The sequence below is a fragment of the Odontesthes bonariensis genome, chromosome 6 (assembly GCF_027942865.1).
Source record: "Odontesthes bonariensis isolate fOdoBon6 chromosome 6, fOdoBon6.hap1, whole genome shotgun sequence".
Taxonomy (NCBI): domain Eukaryota; kingdom Metazoa; phylum Chordata; class Actinopteri; order Atheriniformes; family Atherinopsidae; genus Odontesthes; species Odontesthes bonariensis.
This window is the reverse complement of record NC_134511.1, coordinates 7,236,519-7,253,435: the sequence shown is the minus strand read 5'-3', so window position 1 is coordinate 7,253,435 and position 16,917 is coordinate 7,236,519. Positions and strand designations below refer to the sequence as shown.

The 16,917-nt window shown below is 41.3% G+C and overlaps 1 protein-coding gene across 1 annotated transcript in view; it reads left to right on the top strand.

The window, feature by feature from the left end:
• snx2 (sorting nexin 2) overlaps nucleotides 1-13,743 on the top strand; it is a 45,874-nt gene extending 32,131 nt beyond the window's left edge. The window contains exons 13-15 of the mRNA XM_075467202.1: nucleotides 10,784-10,864; nucleotides 10,948-11,019; nucleotides 11,288-13,743. Of these exons, the coding sequence (XP_075323317.1) occupies nucleotides 10,784-10,864; nucleotides 10,948-11,019; nucleotides 11,288-11,338 (204 nt within the window). The 3' untranslated portion in view covers nucleotides 11,339-13,743. The remainder of the gene's footprint in view (nucleotides 1-10,783; nucleotides 10,865-10,947; nucleotides 11,020-11,287) is intronic.
• The last annotated feature ends 3,174 nt before the right edge of the window (nucleotides 13,744-16,917 follow it).

The following is a 16,917-nucleotide window of genomic DNA, read 5'->3' as shown; positions in this document are numbered from 1 at the left end:
GTCTGGCTGTGTCGTCCTTCCGGTTCAAAGTTCGGACCACCAGTCCAATCAGCGACGATTCATGTCAAATCACACCGTCCCTGCTCTTTACTGGATCAGCTCTTTACTGGATCAGCTCTTTACTGGATCTGCTCTTTACTGGATCTGCTCTTTACTGGATCTGCTCTTTACCGGATCTGCTCTTTACCGGATCTGCTTTTTACTTTACAGATGATCCGACCTGAACTTCTGACACTTTGTTGCTTTAACTGAAGCCTTTTTTACTGGTTTTAATGTTGGATGTTTTTCTGTAGTCGTTGGATCTTTAAGCTGCTTTCAGTCACTCAGTGGGGTCACATGGCTCTGAAAGGATCAGATTATTGGCTAAATTACAATCAGACTGAGTTATTAAGATCATGTAGACACCTTAATCTGACTAAGAATTGGATCGGATCGGATTCAGACCCCGAGATAACTGGGTTGAAAGTCACTCTAAACCTGCTTGTAGACGCTGAAGCACGTGGTGAATCAGACTTTGCGTTCTGCGCATGCTCCAGATGTTTTCCCGGGGTCGTGCCCGGAAGTCAAAGGAGACGATATTCCTGTTGTTGTCGCCGTCAGAAAGAAACAAACAACGCGATGGAGAATGCTCCGTTGGGCATCGAGTTTGTGCAACAAGCAGCTCATCACAGACCAAATGTAGAGGGACGTAGCTTCATCTTGCTCTGCGTTCTCCATCTTTCTCCAACGCCTGAGTTTGATTCGATTCATTCCCCGACATATATCCAAGGATAATTACCCTCGCTCAACTCATATCCGATCCTTTCAGTGCCATGTAACCCCGCTGAGTGAAACCTGATGGACTGATTTTACCCGTTAACAGAGTGTTGAGTGGGAGAACCGCTGCTGTGTCCACTCAGGTGAAATAAACCCGGCTTCACGGTTCAGTCACGGTTCAACTTTTTTTTCCCCTTTTCGTCTTCACACGAACTCAGAAGGACAAACGAGAGCAGCAGAGAGCCGAAAAGTACTTTATTAGAGCGCCTGTTGAAGCTGTCACCACACAAATTCATCCTCTGCTGCCTGTCAGGATCCACACACACACGCGCACGCGCGCGTGCACGCGCACGTGCTCAGAGCTGGCGTGGTTGGGGGTCCGTGCATTAGAGCCGGGCAGCTGTCAGAAGCAGGGTTTTGGAAGGAGAGGCTTGTCAGAAGCTGCAGACGAGGACAGATCGCAGTAGAGTTACAACCAACATTTATTCGGAGCCGGAGAGAGTTTTGCCGCCTGTCAGGAGTCGGGTTTTGGTTCACGCTTTGACAACAGAAAACACACATTTTCTGAAGTGTTTTACTTCAGGCTGCTGCTGGAAAAGCTGCCGCAGACACTGAATCTGTGCTGCAGACCACAGTCTGAGGTCAGCGAGCGGTTTTAAAGCCTCAGAGGAAGTGAAATGTAGATCCTTTTCATCAGCCAGTTGAATGTCTGAGCTGCTGCTAATTAAACACACCAGAGTTCTGTGGCACAAAGACTCCAGATTATCTCTTAGAATGAAAGAACTTGGGCAGGAATTCGTCTCACCAGTAAAAATAGATGCATAAATGCAAAACTACTGATCAGATATTGTGTTCATTTTGTGCAAAACACAGCAACAATCTGCAGTTTGCTGACTGCAGGAGGTAAAATAACTCTTATTATCTTTAATAATCTGCAGGGCTTTCCTCTGAGATCTAAAGTTCATCTAAAGTCTTTCCTGCTTGTATCTGCTTGATAAATCCAGGAAACCGAACCATGCAGAAATACTAAAACCTGACCTTAAACTCGTTCAGCTTCCTGATTGGAGCAAATCTCCGGCCGTCTTTCTCACACGTTTCATCCACGTCGTCTGTGAAGCTCGATTTCTTGTCTGCGAGTGTTCCCAAACGCTCGAAACGCTGGAGAGTTTCCACAGTTTGGCCACAGTGTCGCTGATGAAAGACGACTGAGTTCGCTCCAGCTTGGAAACATGAGCAGCATAATGAGTCGTCATTTTTGATTAAATTATCTGCATAGTTAAAACGTTTTAAATTACTGCTGTGCATCGTCATCTGGTTTGTGTAAAGATGAAATAAAACAGGCGATAAAACGCAGCATGTTGGTGTCAAACCCTCCAAGTTTATGTTTTTAGTGACAGCTGGACATTTATTCACAAACTTAAGTTTTCAGCTGTTTCTCATCCAACTTTATGGAGGTGCTGCTGAGGGTTCGGGGTCAGTTTTAAGCATAAAGACTCGTAAGTGTGAATCATGATCAGAGGTGGGTAGTAACGAGTTACATTTACTTGAGTATGTTTTTGAAAACATTATACTTCCAGGAGTAGTTTTAAATCTCTATACTTTTTACTTTTACTTGAGTAGATGTGTGCAGCAGAAACTGTCCTCTTACTCCGCTACATTAGGCTACAATGAGCTGGTTACTTTTCTTCTTACCTCTTTGGTATTCTACGCCTCATTTTAATGTTTTATTCTGACAGAGAGAGAGACTTCCACCAAAGGCTCTACCACCTGACTGTGTTCCACCAATCAGACGCAGCCGTGCAGTCTGGTCACGTGACCATACTCAATCTCAGCGGCGGGACGGGTTAGCTTTAGCATTAGCAGTCGTAGCAAACAAACAAAGAAACAGATGAAAAATGTCAGAACCAACGGTGGGGAAATGAAGACGCAGACGAGGCCTCATACTGAAAGCATGTTTACCTTACAAAGAGTGAGAAACAGCAGCTACATTATGTGTCTTCTGTGTCAACCAAAACAAACGTTTTTTTTCCACCATAAATAAGTAAATATTTGTTTTTTAGGTTACTATATGTTTTAAACATTTCCTAAGTCTCTTTTATTTTTTATTGAAGTTCTTGAATTTACCTAGCCTGGGAATTCCCATGCTGCTTTGCGCGCGATTTCATTCACACAAAGTGTTTTAAGTAGCTTAGAACGCAAGTTTACTTTTAAAAAAGAGCAACGTTTGGCGTTCACAGTAAAGCGCCTTTCTGTCGCTCTACATACGTCATCTGGTATATGTGATACAATTGGCTATGAATCGCGCGCAAAGCAGCATGGGAAGAACCAGACGCCATTTGATAGACATTCGTAGCGCCCAATAAACGGCTCTAGGCATTCGGAAACCACGCCTCAAATACGAGAAAATGCACACCCAGTTCCCAGACCACCATCTCATCGAGATGTGGACGCGTCAGCCAGGCTAGAATTTACCTGGATTATTTTAATTTATTTTATAATTAATTCATTCATTTTAATTTATTTTATCAATTGGATGAACTCTAATTTGCCTAAAGATGATTATTTAGTATTTTTGTCTGTCTGATTGAATGCTTGTGTTAACAAATAAATCAGACGTTACTCAACAGTTACTCAGTACTTGAGTAGTTTTTTCACCGAGCACTTTTTTACTCTTACTCAAGTAATTATTTGGATGACTACTTTTCACTTTTACTTGAGTACAATTTTTGGCTGCTCTCCCCACCTCTGATCATGAAGAACAGAAACAACTAGGTTCTGTACATGTGTGCGCACCTCTGACGGTATCTGACGTGCACGTGAACAGGAGACTGTGTGGCGGCATGTTTTAGTAGTAGCTTTATGATTCAGACTGCTGTGAACCCCTCGCCTCGAGCCATTTTCTGGTCACGTTGATTAGATTCTGCTCCATGTTGTCGGACTGTTTGGTTTCTAGTCCTCAGATCTAGATTCCTGCATTATTTTGAGAACCCTTGTTCCTTGTGTTGTGTTTGTTTCACTTCTCTGTTCACACCAGGTTTCTGTTACCAGCTGCTGATGACTCTCTGTACATGCAGCGGCTCGTTGTTTCTGCCACTTTCTACATCTGTTGAGCACTCGGTCCCCGTCTGGTTCCCCTCTTTGTCTTACTCAGTTTTTAATTTGTTAGTTTATGGTTTTTCCAGCTTTGCTGCGCTTGGTTTTGGCTTCATAAAAACCTCAAATAGTCGTCCATCTGCCCCCCCCCCCCGCTCGCACTTCTGCCTTCTACAACCTCCATAATCTCCTCTGGGTTACCGTGGTAACGTTCCAGGTTCACTTTAACGCCCATTTTTCATGCAATAAAATCCCAGCTCTGCACAACAGGTCGTCCTGAGTGAGTGAAGATCTGTTGCAACTTTAAACAAACGTCTCTAAAAGTTCAGTTCAGATCAATGAAACTGTGAATTTCTGCTGATTTGATCATGGACTGAGACGTCCTTCTCAGGGCTGAATCCCAGTAGATCGGTTAGCTTAATGTTGGTAAAACTCATCAGTTGTTGCCTCTACTTTCCTCTTTCTTAAAGAAACTAAATTAATTTATTCATTTTTGTTGAGCCTGATCCCTTTCAGCGCAGATCTGGTTGTAGTTTAAGAATAAAAGATTGAATTTACTCGTAAATGTGGGTGTTAAAACGTTGAATTTCATGCTGTTTGTCTCTGTAACGTCAGTGTTGCTCAGCCTGAGTGAAGTCGGACTTCAGTGAGGAAACACAGAAAACATGTTTAATAAGCTTCATATGAATGGCTGCTGTCCTGCTTTGAATCATATCGCTCACTCAGGTGAAGAGTTTTCACTCTGAGTCAGATTATTAACCCACGCTGCCCCCTGTGGGCACCAAACAGAAACTACAGCCAGCAGCCAAACTGCTCCTATAAAATCTGTTTTTGAGTTTAATTCCACTTTGTAGCGCTCTCATTGGCCTATCTTTCTTTTTCCCTGCGCTTATGATGTCTTGGTCATTGTTTAGTGCAGTTTTCTTTTGATTCATTCTGAATCACACTTTTTTAAAGATGAATTACAACATTAATTCTATTAAAACACAAAGAAATGCAAGAAAAAATATGAACAAATTTACAGACTGAGTTCACATTTGACTGAAAATTTGTCTTAGAAATCTGCTTTTTGGAGATAATCAATTGTGGGTAAAGTTGATAAAAATGTACAAGTTAGATACCCTTTCATTATTTCTATGATTTTTACAAGTTTCTTCATCACAACATCTTCTGATTCCAATCTTCACATTCTTGTTTCGACCTGAAAAGACAGAAAATCCACTCTTTTAATTTCTTCTGCAATTTCCTGAAAATGCCAAAGTGGCAGAAGGGATCACTTCTTCATTTTTGCCTCCAGGGAACACAAACCTTCTCTGTGTTTGTACCAAAGTCTGATGCAGGTTCTGCGGGTTCTGGCTCAGTTTGTGGTACTTTATATGAAGGCCCGGGAACTCTGAGGGTGGTTGTTACACCTGCTGTTTCCACCCAGTTTGTTCTGGATCAGCTTGTCTTCCACTGATGGAACTTCAGCTGCAAAAAACCTTTAATCACTTGAAAAGTTCCTGGGAGAATAAATCTTTGAAATAATTCTCATCATGTTCAGCGCTGATGGTTTATAAGCTGTGATCTTAGAGTTATGTCACAATTTTACCCTTTTCCAGCTCAACTGGTGCAGAACACAACATAAAATGTGAATAAATATAAAATGCTCTTATAGGTTTGTGAACTAAAAACATACATTAGAGGACAGATTGATTTATTATTATAATAATAATTATAATAATATGCTTTTCTTCTCTCTTTGTAGAGTGTTGAAACAACCAAATGTACCATCTTTTTGAGGTGTTTGTTTCCAGTTTAAATGTAAAACCAGGCTGAGCTCGTCCTGTTCACAGATCCGTTCTGCACCCTCAGAAAGAAGCCAAAGTCCTCCTTTAATTCCTTACTTTGTTAAAAAATATTCCCTTTTTTTCCCCAGAAAGTCGTTTTTCTAACTTCTTAAAGGCATCTGTTTAAAGGGATAATCCGGAGTAAAATGCACTTTAGCTCAATTTACGGGATGTTGGGAGTACATACGTTGAGTTGACATCAAAATCATGTCATTCGGATGTGTTTTGAGAATTTCGATTTGACCGTTTTTAGCCAAAAGTCGTTAGCCTGGAAGTGAATGGGGCAAATCATGTCACCGCTACAAAATGCTATTTTTATACCTCTTCTACAGCTCCAAACAACATAACACTTACGTGGTAGTGAGTAGAGGGTCCCTAAAGCCAAACCGAAGTGTCCCGAGGTAGAGGCCTGCGCGGGACAGAATTTACAGTCCCCCGCCCGCTCCCGCAAAAAGATAGGATTTTTAGTCCCGCTCCCGCCCGCACCTGTCATATTTTGTTCCGCTCCCGCCCGCAATTCCCGCATGATTCAGACGTTCGCGTTACTTCTCACGGAAGTTCTTGTCATTGGCTTGAGGAAAGAAACATGATCTTAGCCGCGCACACCACTGTCCGATCCTTCATGTGGGGCACAAGCAGCTGAGGCTTTACAGCAGTAAGCCTACCCAACATACCTACCAAAATCTACCGCGAATATTAAGAATAATACATTGTACATATGTTATATGCCACTCCTCACACATTTCCATTCTTGGAAGTAAAAGTATATATTTTTAGTTAATATGATTTTAAACAGCGTGATGGAGCCCCGCCCCCTACTTTGAGTGGATTTGAGCATAAATATCTCAGCCTACAGCTCACGTTACATTGATTTAAATGCAAACAAGTGGAATGAAAACAATATGTGTTATTAATTACCCTACCTTTTCTAAACCCAGAATGTTGAAAATGTAACATGTAATCCAATTATTATTTAAGTAGGTTAACCATGCCCTGCCCCTCGTCGTTGTGCAATGCGCATCTCCTGAATAAAAGGAGAGATGGATCGCGCTTTTGAACTTCTTTTAGTTAGGCTTTATTTCTTCTCAGTTGTTTTCAGCAGCAGGAGATCATTATAGCTTTTATATTAAACACGTTTTTAGTTTGCGGGACTGCAGCTTATCACCGCTCCCGCACTGGGCACTCCCCCTCCCGCCCGCGCCCGCAATGAGCTTTCAAAATGTGTCCCGCGCCGCACTGCTTTGCGTTGGGTCCCGCGAGTCCCGCGGGAGTGCAGGGCTCTATCCCGAGGTCTTCATGTGGTCGGATATAGAGTCCAGAATGAATTTAATCAAGCCAGTACCTTTCCGGAAATGTGTCTGCTGCAGCTGCCGCTTAACACCGTGGTGAAGTTGGTTTGATATTGGTTTGGAAAAAAAGACACCTTATTTCCTTATTGTGAATATCTGTCGAATATCCAATGTCAAACCAACTTCACCACGGTGTTAAGCGGCAGCTGCAGCAGACACATTTCCGGAAAGGTACTGGCTTGATTAAATTCATTCTGGACTCTATATCCGACCACATGAAGACCTCGGGACACTTCAGTTTGGCTTTAGGGACCCTCTACTCACTACCACGTAAGTGTTATGTTGTTTGGAGCTGTAGAAGAGGTATAAAAATAGCGTTTTGTAGCGGTGATACGATATGCCCAATTTACTTCCAGGCTAACGACTTTTGGCTAAAAACGGTCAAATCGAAATTCTCAAAACACATCCGAATGACATGATTTTGATGTCACCTCAACGTATGTACTCCCAACATCCCGTAAATTGATCTAAAGGGCATTTTACTCCGGATTATCCCTTTAATGTTACTGTGAAAACTGCAAAACTTTATCAAAATGTTAACGTAAACCGTGTTCGTTTCTGCCTTTTAGTCCTTTTTTTTACTAATATCTAAAGGAAATTGTTGCGACTTTCCCTCCAGCTGCCACTTTGATCTCAGTATTTAGTGTTTGAGGGAGGATTTCCTTTGCTCTCCGTGCTTTACTTTCTCCTCACTGTTTGCTCATGTCTTTCGGGATCTTCCTCTTTGATTTTGGAAGCTCTGAGTGGGTTTTATTTTTCCAGCCTCTTACGTTTTGTTGCATTTTCCCTGCCATGCCTTCCCGCAACCAGGAGATTGAGGAGGTAGGACCTTCCCCGTCTGTCTGTCCGTCCATGTGCTGTTTGTCCAGCTGCCTGACTGCCGCTTCCAGCCTTTTCTTTGCTCCTTTCAACCATTTAGTCGTCACGTTTAGCGTCACCATGGTGTTGTGCTGTTTCCTGGCATCCAAACCGCCCCCCCCCCCCCCGTCACATGAATCAGTTTGTCAGTGAGGAGGTTTTGAGATTTTCCCACAATTTGCATTTGGGAGTAAATTCTCAGTGAAATTCAGCAGCATCAGCTGCTCTGTAATTCAAAAATTCCAGAAAGAATTTAATTGGACACAAAGTTCAGGATGTATAATTGATAATTGATAATCTAACTGATATTTTTTTAATTATGAAACTTCCATCTTTGAAACGACATTTTTGAGAATGCTGAGCACCAGATAAGAGTGTAAACGTGCTGCAAAGTGAAAGAAATGAAGCTTAAAAGCATTTAATTTCAAAAAGACAAACTCCTTTATGTGACAGCTTGGATCCCGTTGTGCAGTGATTCCCAACCAGATGTTTTTGTTCCCCTTCTGCGGTTTCTAACATCTGCATGGAAACGTCGGTTTCTAGTAATCTGAGAGAAAACAAAAGGCACCTGAGCTGAGACAAACTGGGTAAACTGGGAACCGAAGAAGTCCAACCGAGTCTAAAGGGTCGAATAAAGTTATGAATAAATAGTTTGATGCAATATTTGACTTAAAAGTCATTTTTATAAATTGTTAAAATAAGTAAAATAACTGAATGATTGTGATCTTTGGCTCAATAAAACTATAACTTCTAAATGATTATTACACCAGATATAATGAAGCAAAATGAGCGATTTCATTGTGGAATGATGATGAAATTTCCCAAACTTTATTAAATGTTGACCGTATGACAAACATTTCTGGATTAAAGCGGATAAAAGGATAGTGTGGGGGCACATTTGGCTGAAAAGGTTCGGAATCATTGATTTAAGCTTTAGAGAATATAATGCTTCTTCTTTTTTATCCATAAACTCACATAATCTGATTAAATTCCTTCATTATTTCAGCCTGTTTAACTCATTTAATGCAGCATTTGTGTGGTCGGTGACTATCAGTAACCTCAGTTAACAACCTTCATCTTAGTTATCACCTCTGTGAAGCTTTGTCTGTAGTTTCGAGTTAACGTTGGTTCATTTTCAGAGTTAAAGTACTTTTATAAACTGGCTGTTTTCAGCAAAGGAACAACACTTTTTAACAGATGGATGCAGTCTGTGATTTTAAAAAAGGTTCAACTGTGTGAGAGTCCATGAGAAACGGATAATACTTCTTAGTTTATCTGTTTCTACTGGACATATTTTCCTTTTTATGGCCTCAGTCATGACTTTTAAGCCTTTTTTTAACGCTAAAACTGTGAATTATGCAGTTTTGATGTGGGAGTGATGCAATATAATTCAGTTTCTGCGGTTCTGTCACAGCCACAGCTCACTTCTAACATCGGGTTTTAAAAGAGTAAGAAGGCAAAAGGTCAAAGATCCAGACGGGAAGTCCAGAAAGGCACGAGTTACGCCCCATGATTTTAGATTACTCAGCTCATTGGGGTGTCTCTAAAACTCTGGAACGGACTGAGAGCTGGTTTTCTTCCAGAGAACTTTTGTACGAGCCCCATATGTCCATTCAGTAGGTCCCATCTTGGCCTTATGTGCATCATGTGTGCTGAATGGACATCTTATCTAGAGGACTTTGTGTTAATGTTAAAGCATTTCTTTCATTGGTATTCCTTTAAATTTCATTTCAGTTTTATTCATAAAGCACCAAATCGCAACGAATGTGATCTCAGGACACTTAAAAAAAGATACAGTTCAGTTCAAACCAATTAAAACAAATCCATTAAATCCCAAATTAATTCATACAGAGCCAATTTAAAAAAAGTTTCCCAGCTGAAGAATAGATTGCACTGAAACTTCTCTTTGGTCCAATCCCCCGTCCTGAGCGTGCACGAGGCGACTGTGGAGAGAAAAAACTCTTTCAACAGGAAGAAAGCTCCATCAGAACCAGAACCAGGAAGGGCGGCCATCTGCCTCCACCAGCTGGGGTTAGAGAAGACAGGAAAGAGGGGACAACAAACACCGTAACACCAGGCCAAAGAGAGCAGAGGGAGGAGAGGTGCATCATGGGAGGTCCCCCAGCAGTCTGGGCCTATCGCAGCATAACTATGGGATGTTTCAGGCTCACCTGAGCCATCCCTAACTGTAAGCTTTATCAGAAAGGAAAGTTTTAAGCTTAATTTTAAGGGTAGAAACGGCAGCTGGTTCCACAGAGAGGGGCCTGATAACTGAAGGCTCTGCCTCCCAAACTTTAGGATGTGATGGAGCTCGGCCATTAAGAGCTTTATATGTGAGGAGAATTTAACAGGGAGCCAATGAAGAGAAGCTAAATCTGTAGAAACGTGACCTCTGCTGTTGGTTATCAGTCAGATTTATCTGAACCAGAACTTGTGCTCCCTCAAGTCAGAACAGGAATATATTCAAATCATTTTATTCAACATCCTCTTAGAATTTCTGTCTTTTGATTGCGTTCCACAACTTCTGAATGTAACTTTGCTCATTTAAAGACAAATACATGATCCCAGTTTCAGATATTAGTCTCCGAGCTGGAACACATCTTCGGTCCAAAGCTGTCTCACCGGTGACTTTATCAGCTTCGTTATCAGTGAAACGAGTAGATTTCTGCAGCCAAAACATCTGGAAACATCTACACGAGTAAACTGTAGCTGGAACATGTCCGTCTGTGACGGGCAGAACAGAATCCTCTCAGTAAATCTGGTCCTGATTCATCCAAAATTAAACCAGTGAAACTGTCATTTCTGCAGCTTGTTTAAGGTTTGAGGCAGCAGGTCTGCGGCCGGATTCCAAACATTTTACAGTTTTAGGACTTTGTCTTCTTTGCTCGTGTGTTTCAGCTGGAGATGAAGGTCCAACAGGGCGAACGAGACTTTGAGCAAATCTCCAAAACCATCCGGAAAGAAGTCAGCAGGTTTGAGGTGAGAGGCCGGAGGAAGGATAAATGGATGTTTCATCACATTTTTCATGCGTTTGATCAACTGACATTTTACATTTTCTACAGAAAGAGAGAGTGAAGGACTTTAAAATGAGCATTATTAAATACCTGGAGTCGCTGGTTCAGACGCAGCAGCAGGTAAAACAACACTACCGTTATCTTTGGCCCGTTTGGCATGTAGAAAGTTTCTTATTTTAAGAGTTTTTTAATAATATTTCTGTCAAATAATAGATGTTTTTTTTTTATACTGAAATAAAAATCCCCATAAAAGATATAGAAGGCGTGTTGGACACGTTTTGAAATGATCAAATGGTTTGATTTTAAAGGTGAATCCATGGAATCGAATCTTATTTGCTGGATTTCTCTCTGAAAATGAGACATTTCCTTTATTTCCTTTCTCCTGCAGCTCATTAAATACTGGGATGCCTTCTTACCCGAGGCCAAGGCCATCTCGTAGACTCCGCTCAACGCCGCAGACCGTCCTGACCGGCTGTGGTCAAACTACACTACCCATGATGCATCTGTTTAGGATCAGAAGTGGAGTGACACAGCAAATCGACTCAAAAGTGACTTTTCTGCATCATTTTTTGGTTTGTTTTTCAGCCAAACTGTTTGCTGCGCTCACGTCCCAACTGATAATTCGGTCTTAAGAGTTTAATAAATCTACCAAAAACAAAAATAATCCATATTTATCTGTAAGTTAGTGGGTAATCGGGCTGGAAGCTCGTAATCATGAATGACTGTGAAGGCAGCACGAGGTACAGCTCTGCTGACAGCTTTTTACACAAACCGGTTCAGACGTTCGGAGCACTTTATCGAATAAGTCCCAATTCCAACACCCGTATTCAGACTTTCAGGTGAAAGGAAAGTGTCCGAGGTTCGGATGTATGGAGCCACGTTCTTGCCATAAAAATTTAAAAAAAGAGAATGGAAAAGGATGAAGAAATAATTTCCATGACATGATACTTCAAAACTCAAGCCTCTCTCACAAGTTTAAGCAAATAATTTAGATTCATTCTCCCGTCTTTTTACAGCATTTTAACCCAAAAGAAATAATTAATTTAAAAAAAAAACAGGAAAAGTCAGTAATTAAATGTTACATGTAGAATATTTCCAGACACACCAGGAAAAATATCCCTTTAAGTCCCCTTCTTTACTTTGTACGCAGTAAATAAACAACTGATAGATTAACTTATAAATCGATAAATCTGTCATTTTATTGCACTTTAAACAATTAATTTAATGTGTGTGTCTTGTTTAGAAAAAGCTAAATCAGGGGACTTAAAGGCCGAGTTCGTAGGATGTCTTAAAGTTTCCCTTTTCTGATTTTTTTTTTTTTTTTTTTTTTTTTTTCTCTGGCAAGAACGAGTTTCCATACACGTTTCTAAAGACTACATTACCCACAAGCCTCGGCTTCAGAGGAAGTTGAGAGTTGGAGCAAATATCCGAAGTTCTAATGCGAGTTCTGCACATCTCAGACTTTACCCATCCATTTTCCGCCCGGCAACAGCTCTCTGATTGGATGTTTAACGCTGCCTGTGGGAAATTACGGTTGAGCCTTTTCCTTTTTTTTTTTTTTTTTTTTTTTTTTTTTTTTTCCAAGTGTTGCACAATTTATCATCTTTTTTTTTTTGTTTTTAACTTTATTGTCGGGAAGCGTTTGAAACGAGCAAAGTGACTCTTTAACAGGACCCTGAACGCCACACAGCATCAGCCTGCTTTATCGATTCTATCGGTTTTATCCTTTTACACTCCGAGTAAATTTAAACGAGTTAAATGTTTGTCCACTCAGCGGTGAAGGACGGCTGGCTGCATCTGTCTTGTTTTACGTCTCGCTCTTCCCGTCACCTGACCGGTACCTCGCTTTCCTTTTAAAACACGAACCTCCGTTCATGTTGCTGTATGATCGAGAGTGAAGGCAACATTCTTATTTTGGCGGCTGGACGCGGAAGAGTCTCGCTTTGCAGTTCGGTTCGCTGCGTGTTTCCTCTTGACCATCTTGGTCGGTCATCTGCAGGCAGATTTATTTCTGGATTCTCTCGTCATGGCTGAAAATACCTGAAAAAAAGTCTAAATTTGGTGCTTTTTTTTTTTACAAAGACATGCATTGCCATTGTTTTTTCTTTCTTTATGAAGCAGTTTATCCGTTAAAGCAGCAGAGTCGGACCCAAACGAACCCGTTCGACTGTAAAATCAGCAGCTTCTTCCTGTCGATGTGACTTTAGTTTGTTGTGAACACGAACCGGCTTTAGTTTTAGCTTTAGCTTTAGTTTTATTTTCCTGCTTTCTGTTTTTGGCGATGCTTACGAGTCGCTGACTGAAACGGAGGTTCGGAGCGTTCCTGCGGGGGCGAAAGCGAGCCGGTCAGGTGACGGCGTGAGCCGCCCCGCCCCGGGTTCAGCCTCAAACTGTGAGCGTTATTTCTACCGGCTGTTTCTGCGGGTCAATGTGAAGGCTGCTCCGCAGAATCCGTCTCTTGATTGTTCTTTTATCTTCACCAAGTTCAAACATCCCCCGTCTCTCACAGAGGATGCTGATCGTCTCTTTTTTGATTAAAGCGGAAGTTAAACTATTTTTGATTATTTAAGTTTTTTTTTTGGTCCTCTGCCACCTCCCACCGCTCCTTTAATCGTATTTCACTGTGTTGATTTTTAAAAAAATCTTTTATTCCATGTTCTTGTTGCTGAATGATGGTTGAGAACTTTTACTTGATTTTATTTTTTAATGTTCACGGGTGATAAATTGCTTAATCTGAGGAGATATTTTCTTTTGAAACCTTTTTTTTGGTTTTGATTTGACATTCCTGCAGCCTGGCAGAGCAGAAGTTTGAATACTTTAATTACAATAAAGGAATGTATCTCATCCATGGCTGATTTTTAGTGTTTATTTATTAATTATGTCCTTTTTTTTTAGGTCGGTGGAGATGCAATGAAACAGCTTAGGCTTTAATATTATCAGTTTAAGGTGCAGGAACTTTAAGCAGGATACACATGACTTGATTTAAAGGTTATTATTCTTTAATATATTAGTTTGAGAATTAAAAAATTAGTTGTTTTTAGGTAAATTTGGATTTTCTCAAACTATCAAACCTAATTTTCAGATTTTAGACACAGTTTAATCGTATTTTAACTGTTTTTAGTTCACTCTTTCCTCCAGATTACTGTTTAAACAAAGATTAAAACCCTAAACTGCTTAATATGAAACTTTATTTGAGTTTGGTTTGCGGAGCATTTTTCTTCACACTGTGATCAATAAAAGAAAAACTATGAATGTAAAATTAGTAAAGTTGTTAATTGTGGTTTCTCAACCCGGAAAATGTAAATGTACTTTATTTATACAGCCCTTTGCAGACAATCCTTACGATGTACCAAAGTGCTTTAAAGCAGGTAATAAATAAAGAGAAGAAGATGTAAAAACAAATAAAAACAATAAAAGAACAGTGAAAGCAATAAAATATAACAAAATCAAATAAGATAAATGTGTCCTCATACTACTGGGTATTAAAAGCAATCCTAAATAAGTAGGTTTTTAGCCTAGATTTGAAGAGGCCCAGGTCAGAAATAAGATTATAAGACAATAATGTGCACAGCAAAAGTCAGCATACTTTAAAATAAGTCAGTCACATAGTTTTAAGGTTCACAAACTTCTTTTGGTGCTGCTTTAACACACAGTTTTGCCTCTCAGCTGCCAGCCTGAGCAGCATACCTGTTCTCTGTGGCAGTTCACCTGCGTGTTGCTCTCACGCAGATGTTTTTGTCCAAAGACTCTTTGTCAGCGGCACAAACTGATAATCAGCCTGTCAGGAGGCCTCACATCAGCTCTGCATGTGGTGAACACAGGCCGAGCATATAGGCTGTCACAAAGTGGGCGCCGCGGTACTTTGCATTGTGTCACAGCATCGACTAGCTGTCTTATTTAGGCAGCAGGTTTCTGCAGGCGGTGAATGAATTCACATATGACTTTATTAAGAGGCTTCAGAGCAGTATTTACACCCACTATACATGAGTATCCGTGAGTACATCCAGCAGAGTCGTGCCTGGAGCCTCTGCTTTGGGATGTTTGATGACAAATGAGAGACTATCTTTTGAATAAAATTGTTCTTTATCTGGATATTTTTAATGTTGTTGACTGATGCACTACAGTTAGAGATATTACTTTGTCATAATTAATTTGATCTAAACTAAAAGAAGTTGGGAGTGGAAAAGTCCAACCTTACAGCTTCTCTAGTAATTTAGAAACACCTCACACCAGCTGCCAAGCACGGTGGTGGAGGGCTGATGATCTGGGCTGGTTCTGCAGCCACAGGACCTGGGCACCTTGCAGCCATTTAACTGCTGGGGGCAGCTTTGGGAAAAGGCTCGCTCACCCCAGGGTTTGTGTTCTGACCTGGGCACTTCCAGCAGAAACTGATCTGTTGACCTCAGAGCTCTACCAGGACTGTTAAAAGCTCAGATAAATACGATAGGGCGAGGCCGCTAAGAGCTTTAAAAACAAACATTAAACGTTTAAAATCAGTTCTATAAAGGACAGGAAGCCAATGGAGGGAGTTAAGAACAGGAGAGGTGTGCACACGTCTGTTGGTGTTGGTTAAAGACGGGCAGCAGCGTTCTGCACCAGCTGAAGGCGACTGAGAGAAGACTGGGAGACGCCAACATAAAGCGCATTGCAATAGTCTGACCTGGAACTTATTAGGGCATGGGTGGATTTCTCAAGGTCATGACGACTTAAAAACATTTTAACTTTGGCCAGGAGACGCAACTGGAAAAAACTAGTCCTGAAGACATTGTTAATTTGTTTGTCTGACCTCAGATGACTGTCAAAGGTCAAAGGTCAAAGGTCACTCCCATATTGCTGACGGTTGAACTAAGCTTTGAAGACGAGGTGCCAAAGCCGGCCGTCACAGTGTCCCCAAAACACAATGAATTCAGTTTTGTCATCATTTGAATGGGGAAAATTTTGGGCCGACCGCTGCTTAATATCATTAAACAAAGAACATTGTGCACTGTTACTATTTGGCTTCAGTGGTAGATAAATGTGTAAATCGTCTGCATAACAGATATGTTAAACTTTATTTTGCTGCGACTGTGTGACACGTTTGTTTTATACATGTTTGTCTGTGTAAATCCTCCCCTCCTTTAAACACGATTTTCCGTCTCAGAAATCTCATTTTTTATTCAACAGCCCTGTACCTTTCGGCTTCCAGTCTCTCTCAGGTTGAGAATAATGTAGGTAAAGCTGCCTCCTTAACCTCACACTATCGCTGGAACTGAAGAGTAATGGAGCGCACAGTTTTCCAGCTTCACCTCCGCCTCTGCATCTGTTTTCCTTGCTCACGCTAACCTCTCGCTCTCGCATGACTCCAGAATAATGTAGACGTGTTTATTTTTACACTCTCTGCCTCGACCCCCCCCCCCCACACCGTCACTATCAATCTGGCTTTAGAATAATGTAGGCACATCTGTTCTGCTCACCCTCCTAACCCCTCAATTTCCCCGCCACTTCAGGATAATGTAGGTGCATCTATTATCTCCACACTCTCCTGCGCTGCTGTCTGCGACCCGTTGTTAGAATAATGTGGGTGTATTTACAACAACAGCCCCCCCCACCACCCCCGCCAACCTTATGTTATCTTTCTGAGTTGGTGAATAAATAAAGTGCATGTAATCTGGAAGGACACCATCTCATGCAGATGCCTTTATTATTTAGGCTCGTAACTTATACTAAATCATCAAACACTCGCACGTTTCCGCGTTTACTCTCTCTGTCGGCTGCTTTAACTCTGTCTTTGTTCCACGGACACACGAACACAGAAGTGTTGCAGGGAGGGGAGAGGATGGAACAAAAAAAGCACCAAGAAGCAGATAACAGTGTTGTTGCAGCGTAACCCCCGACTTTTATTTATCATATCTCCAAATGGAGGTGTAGCTGTTGTGCTGTGGTCAGGATACAGTGACCTCAGTTGATCAACTACCCCCCTCGGCAGCCTGATAAGGGGGCTAATATAACAGGCTGTACTGTAATTATTTCTGCGCTGTC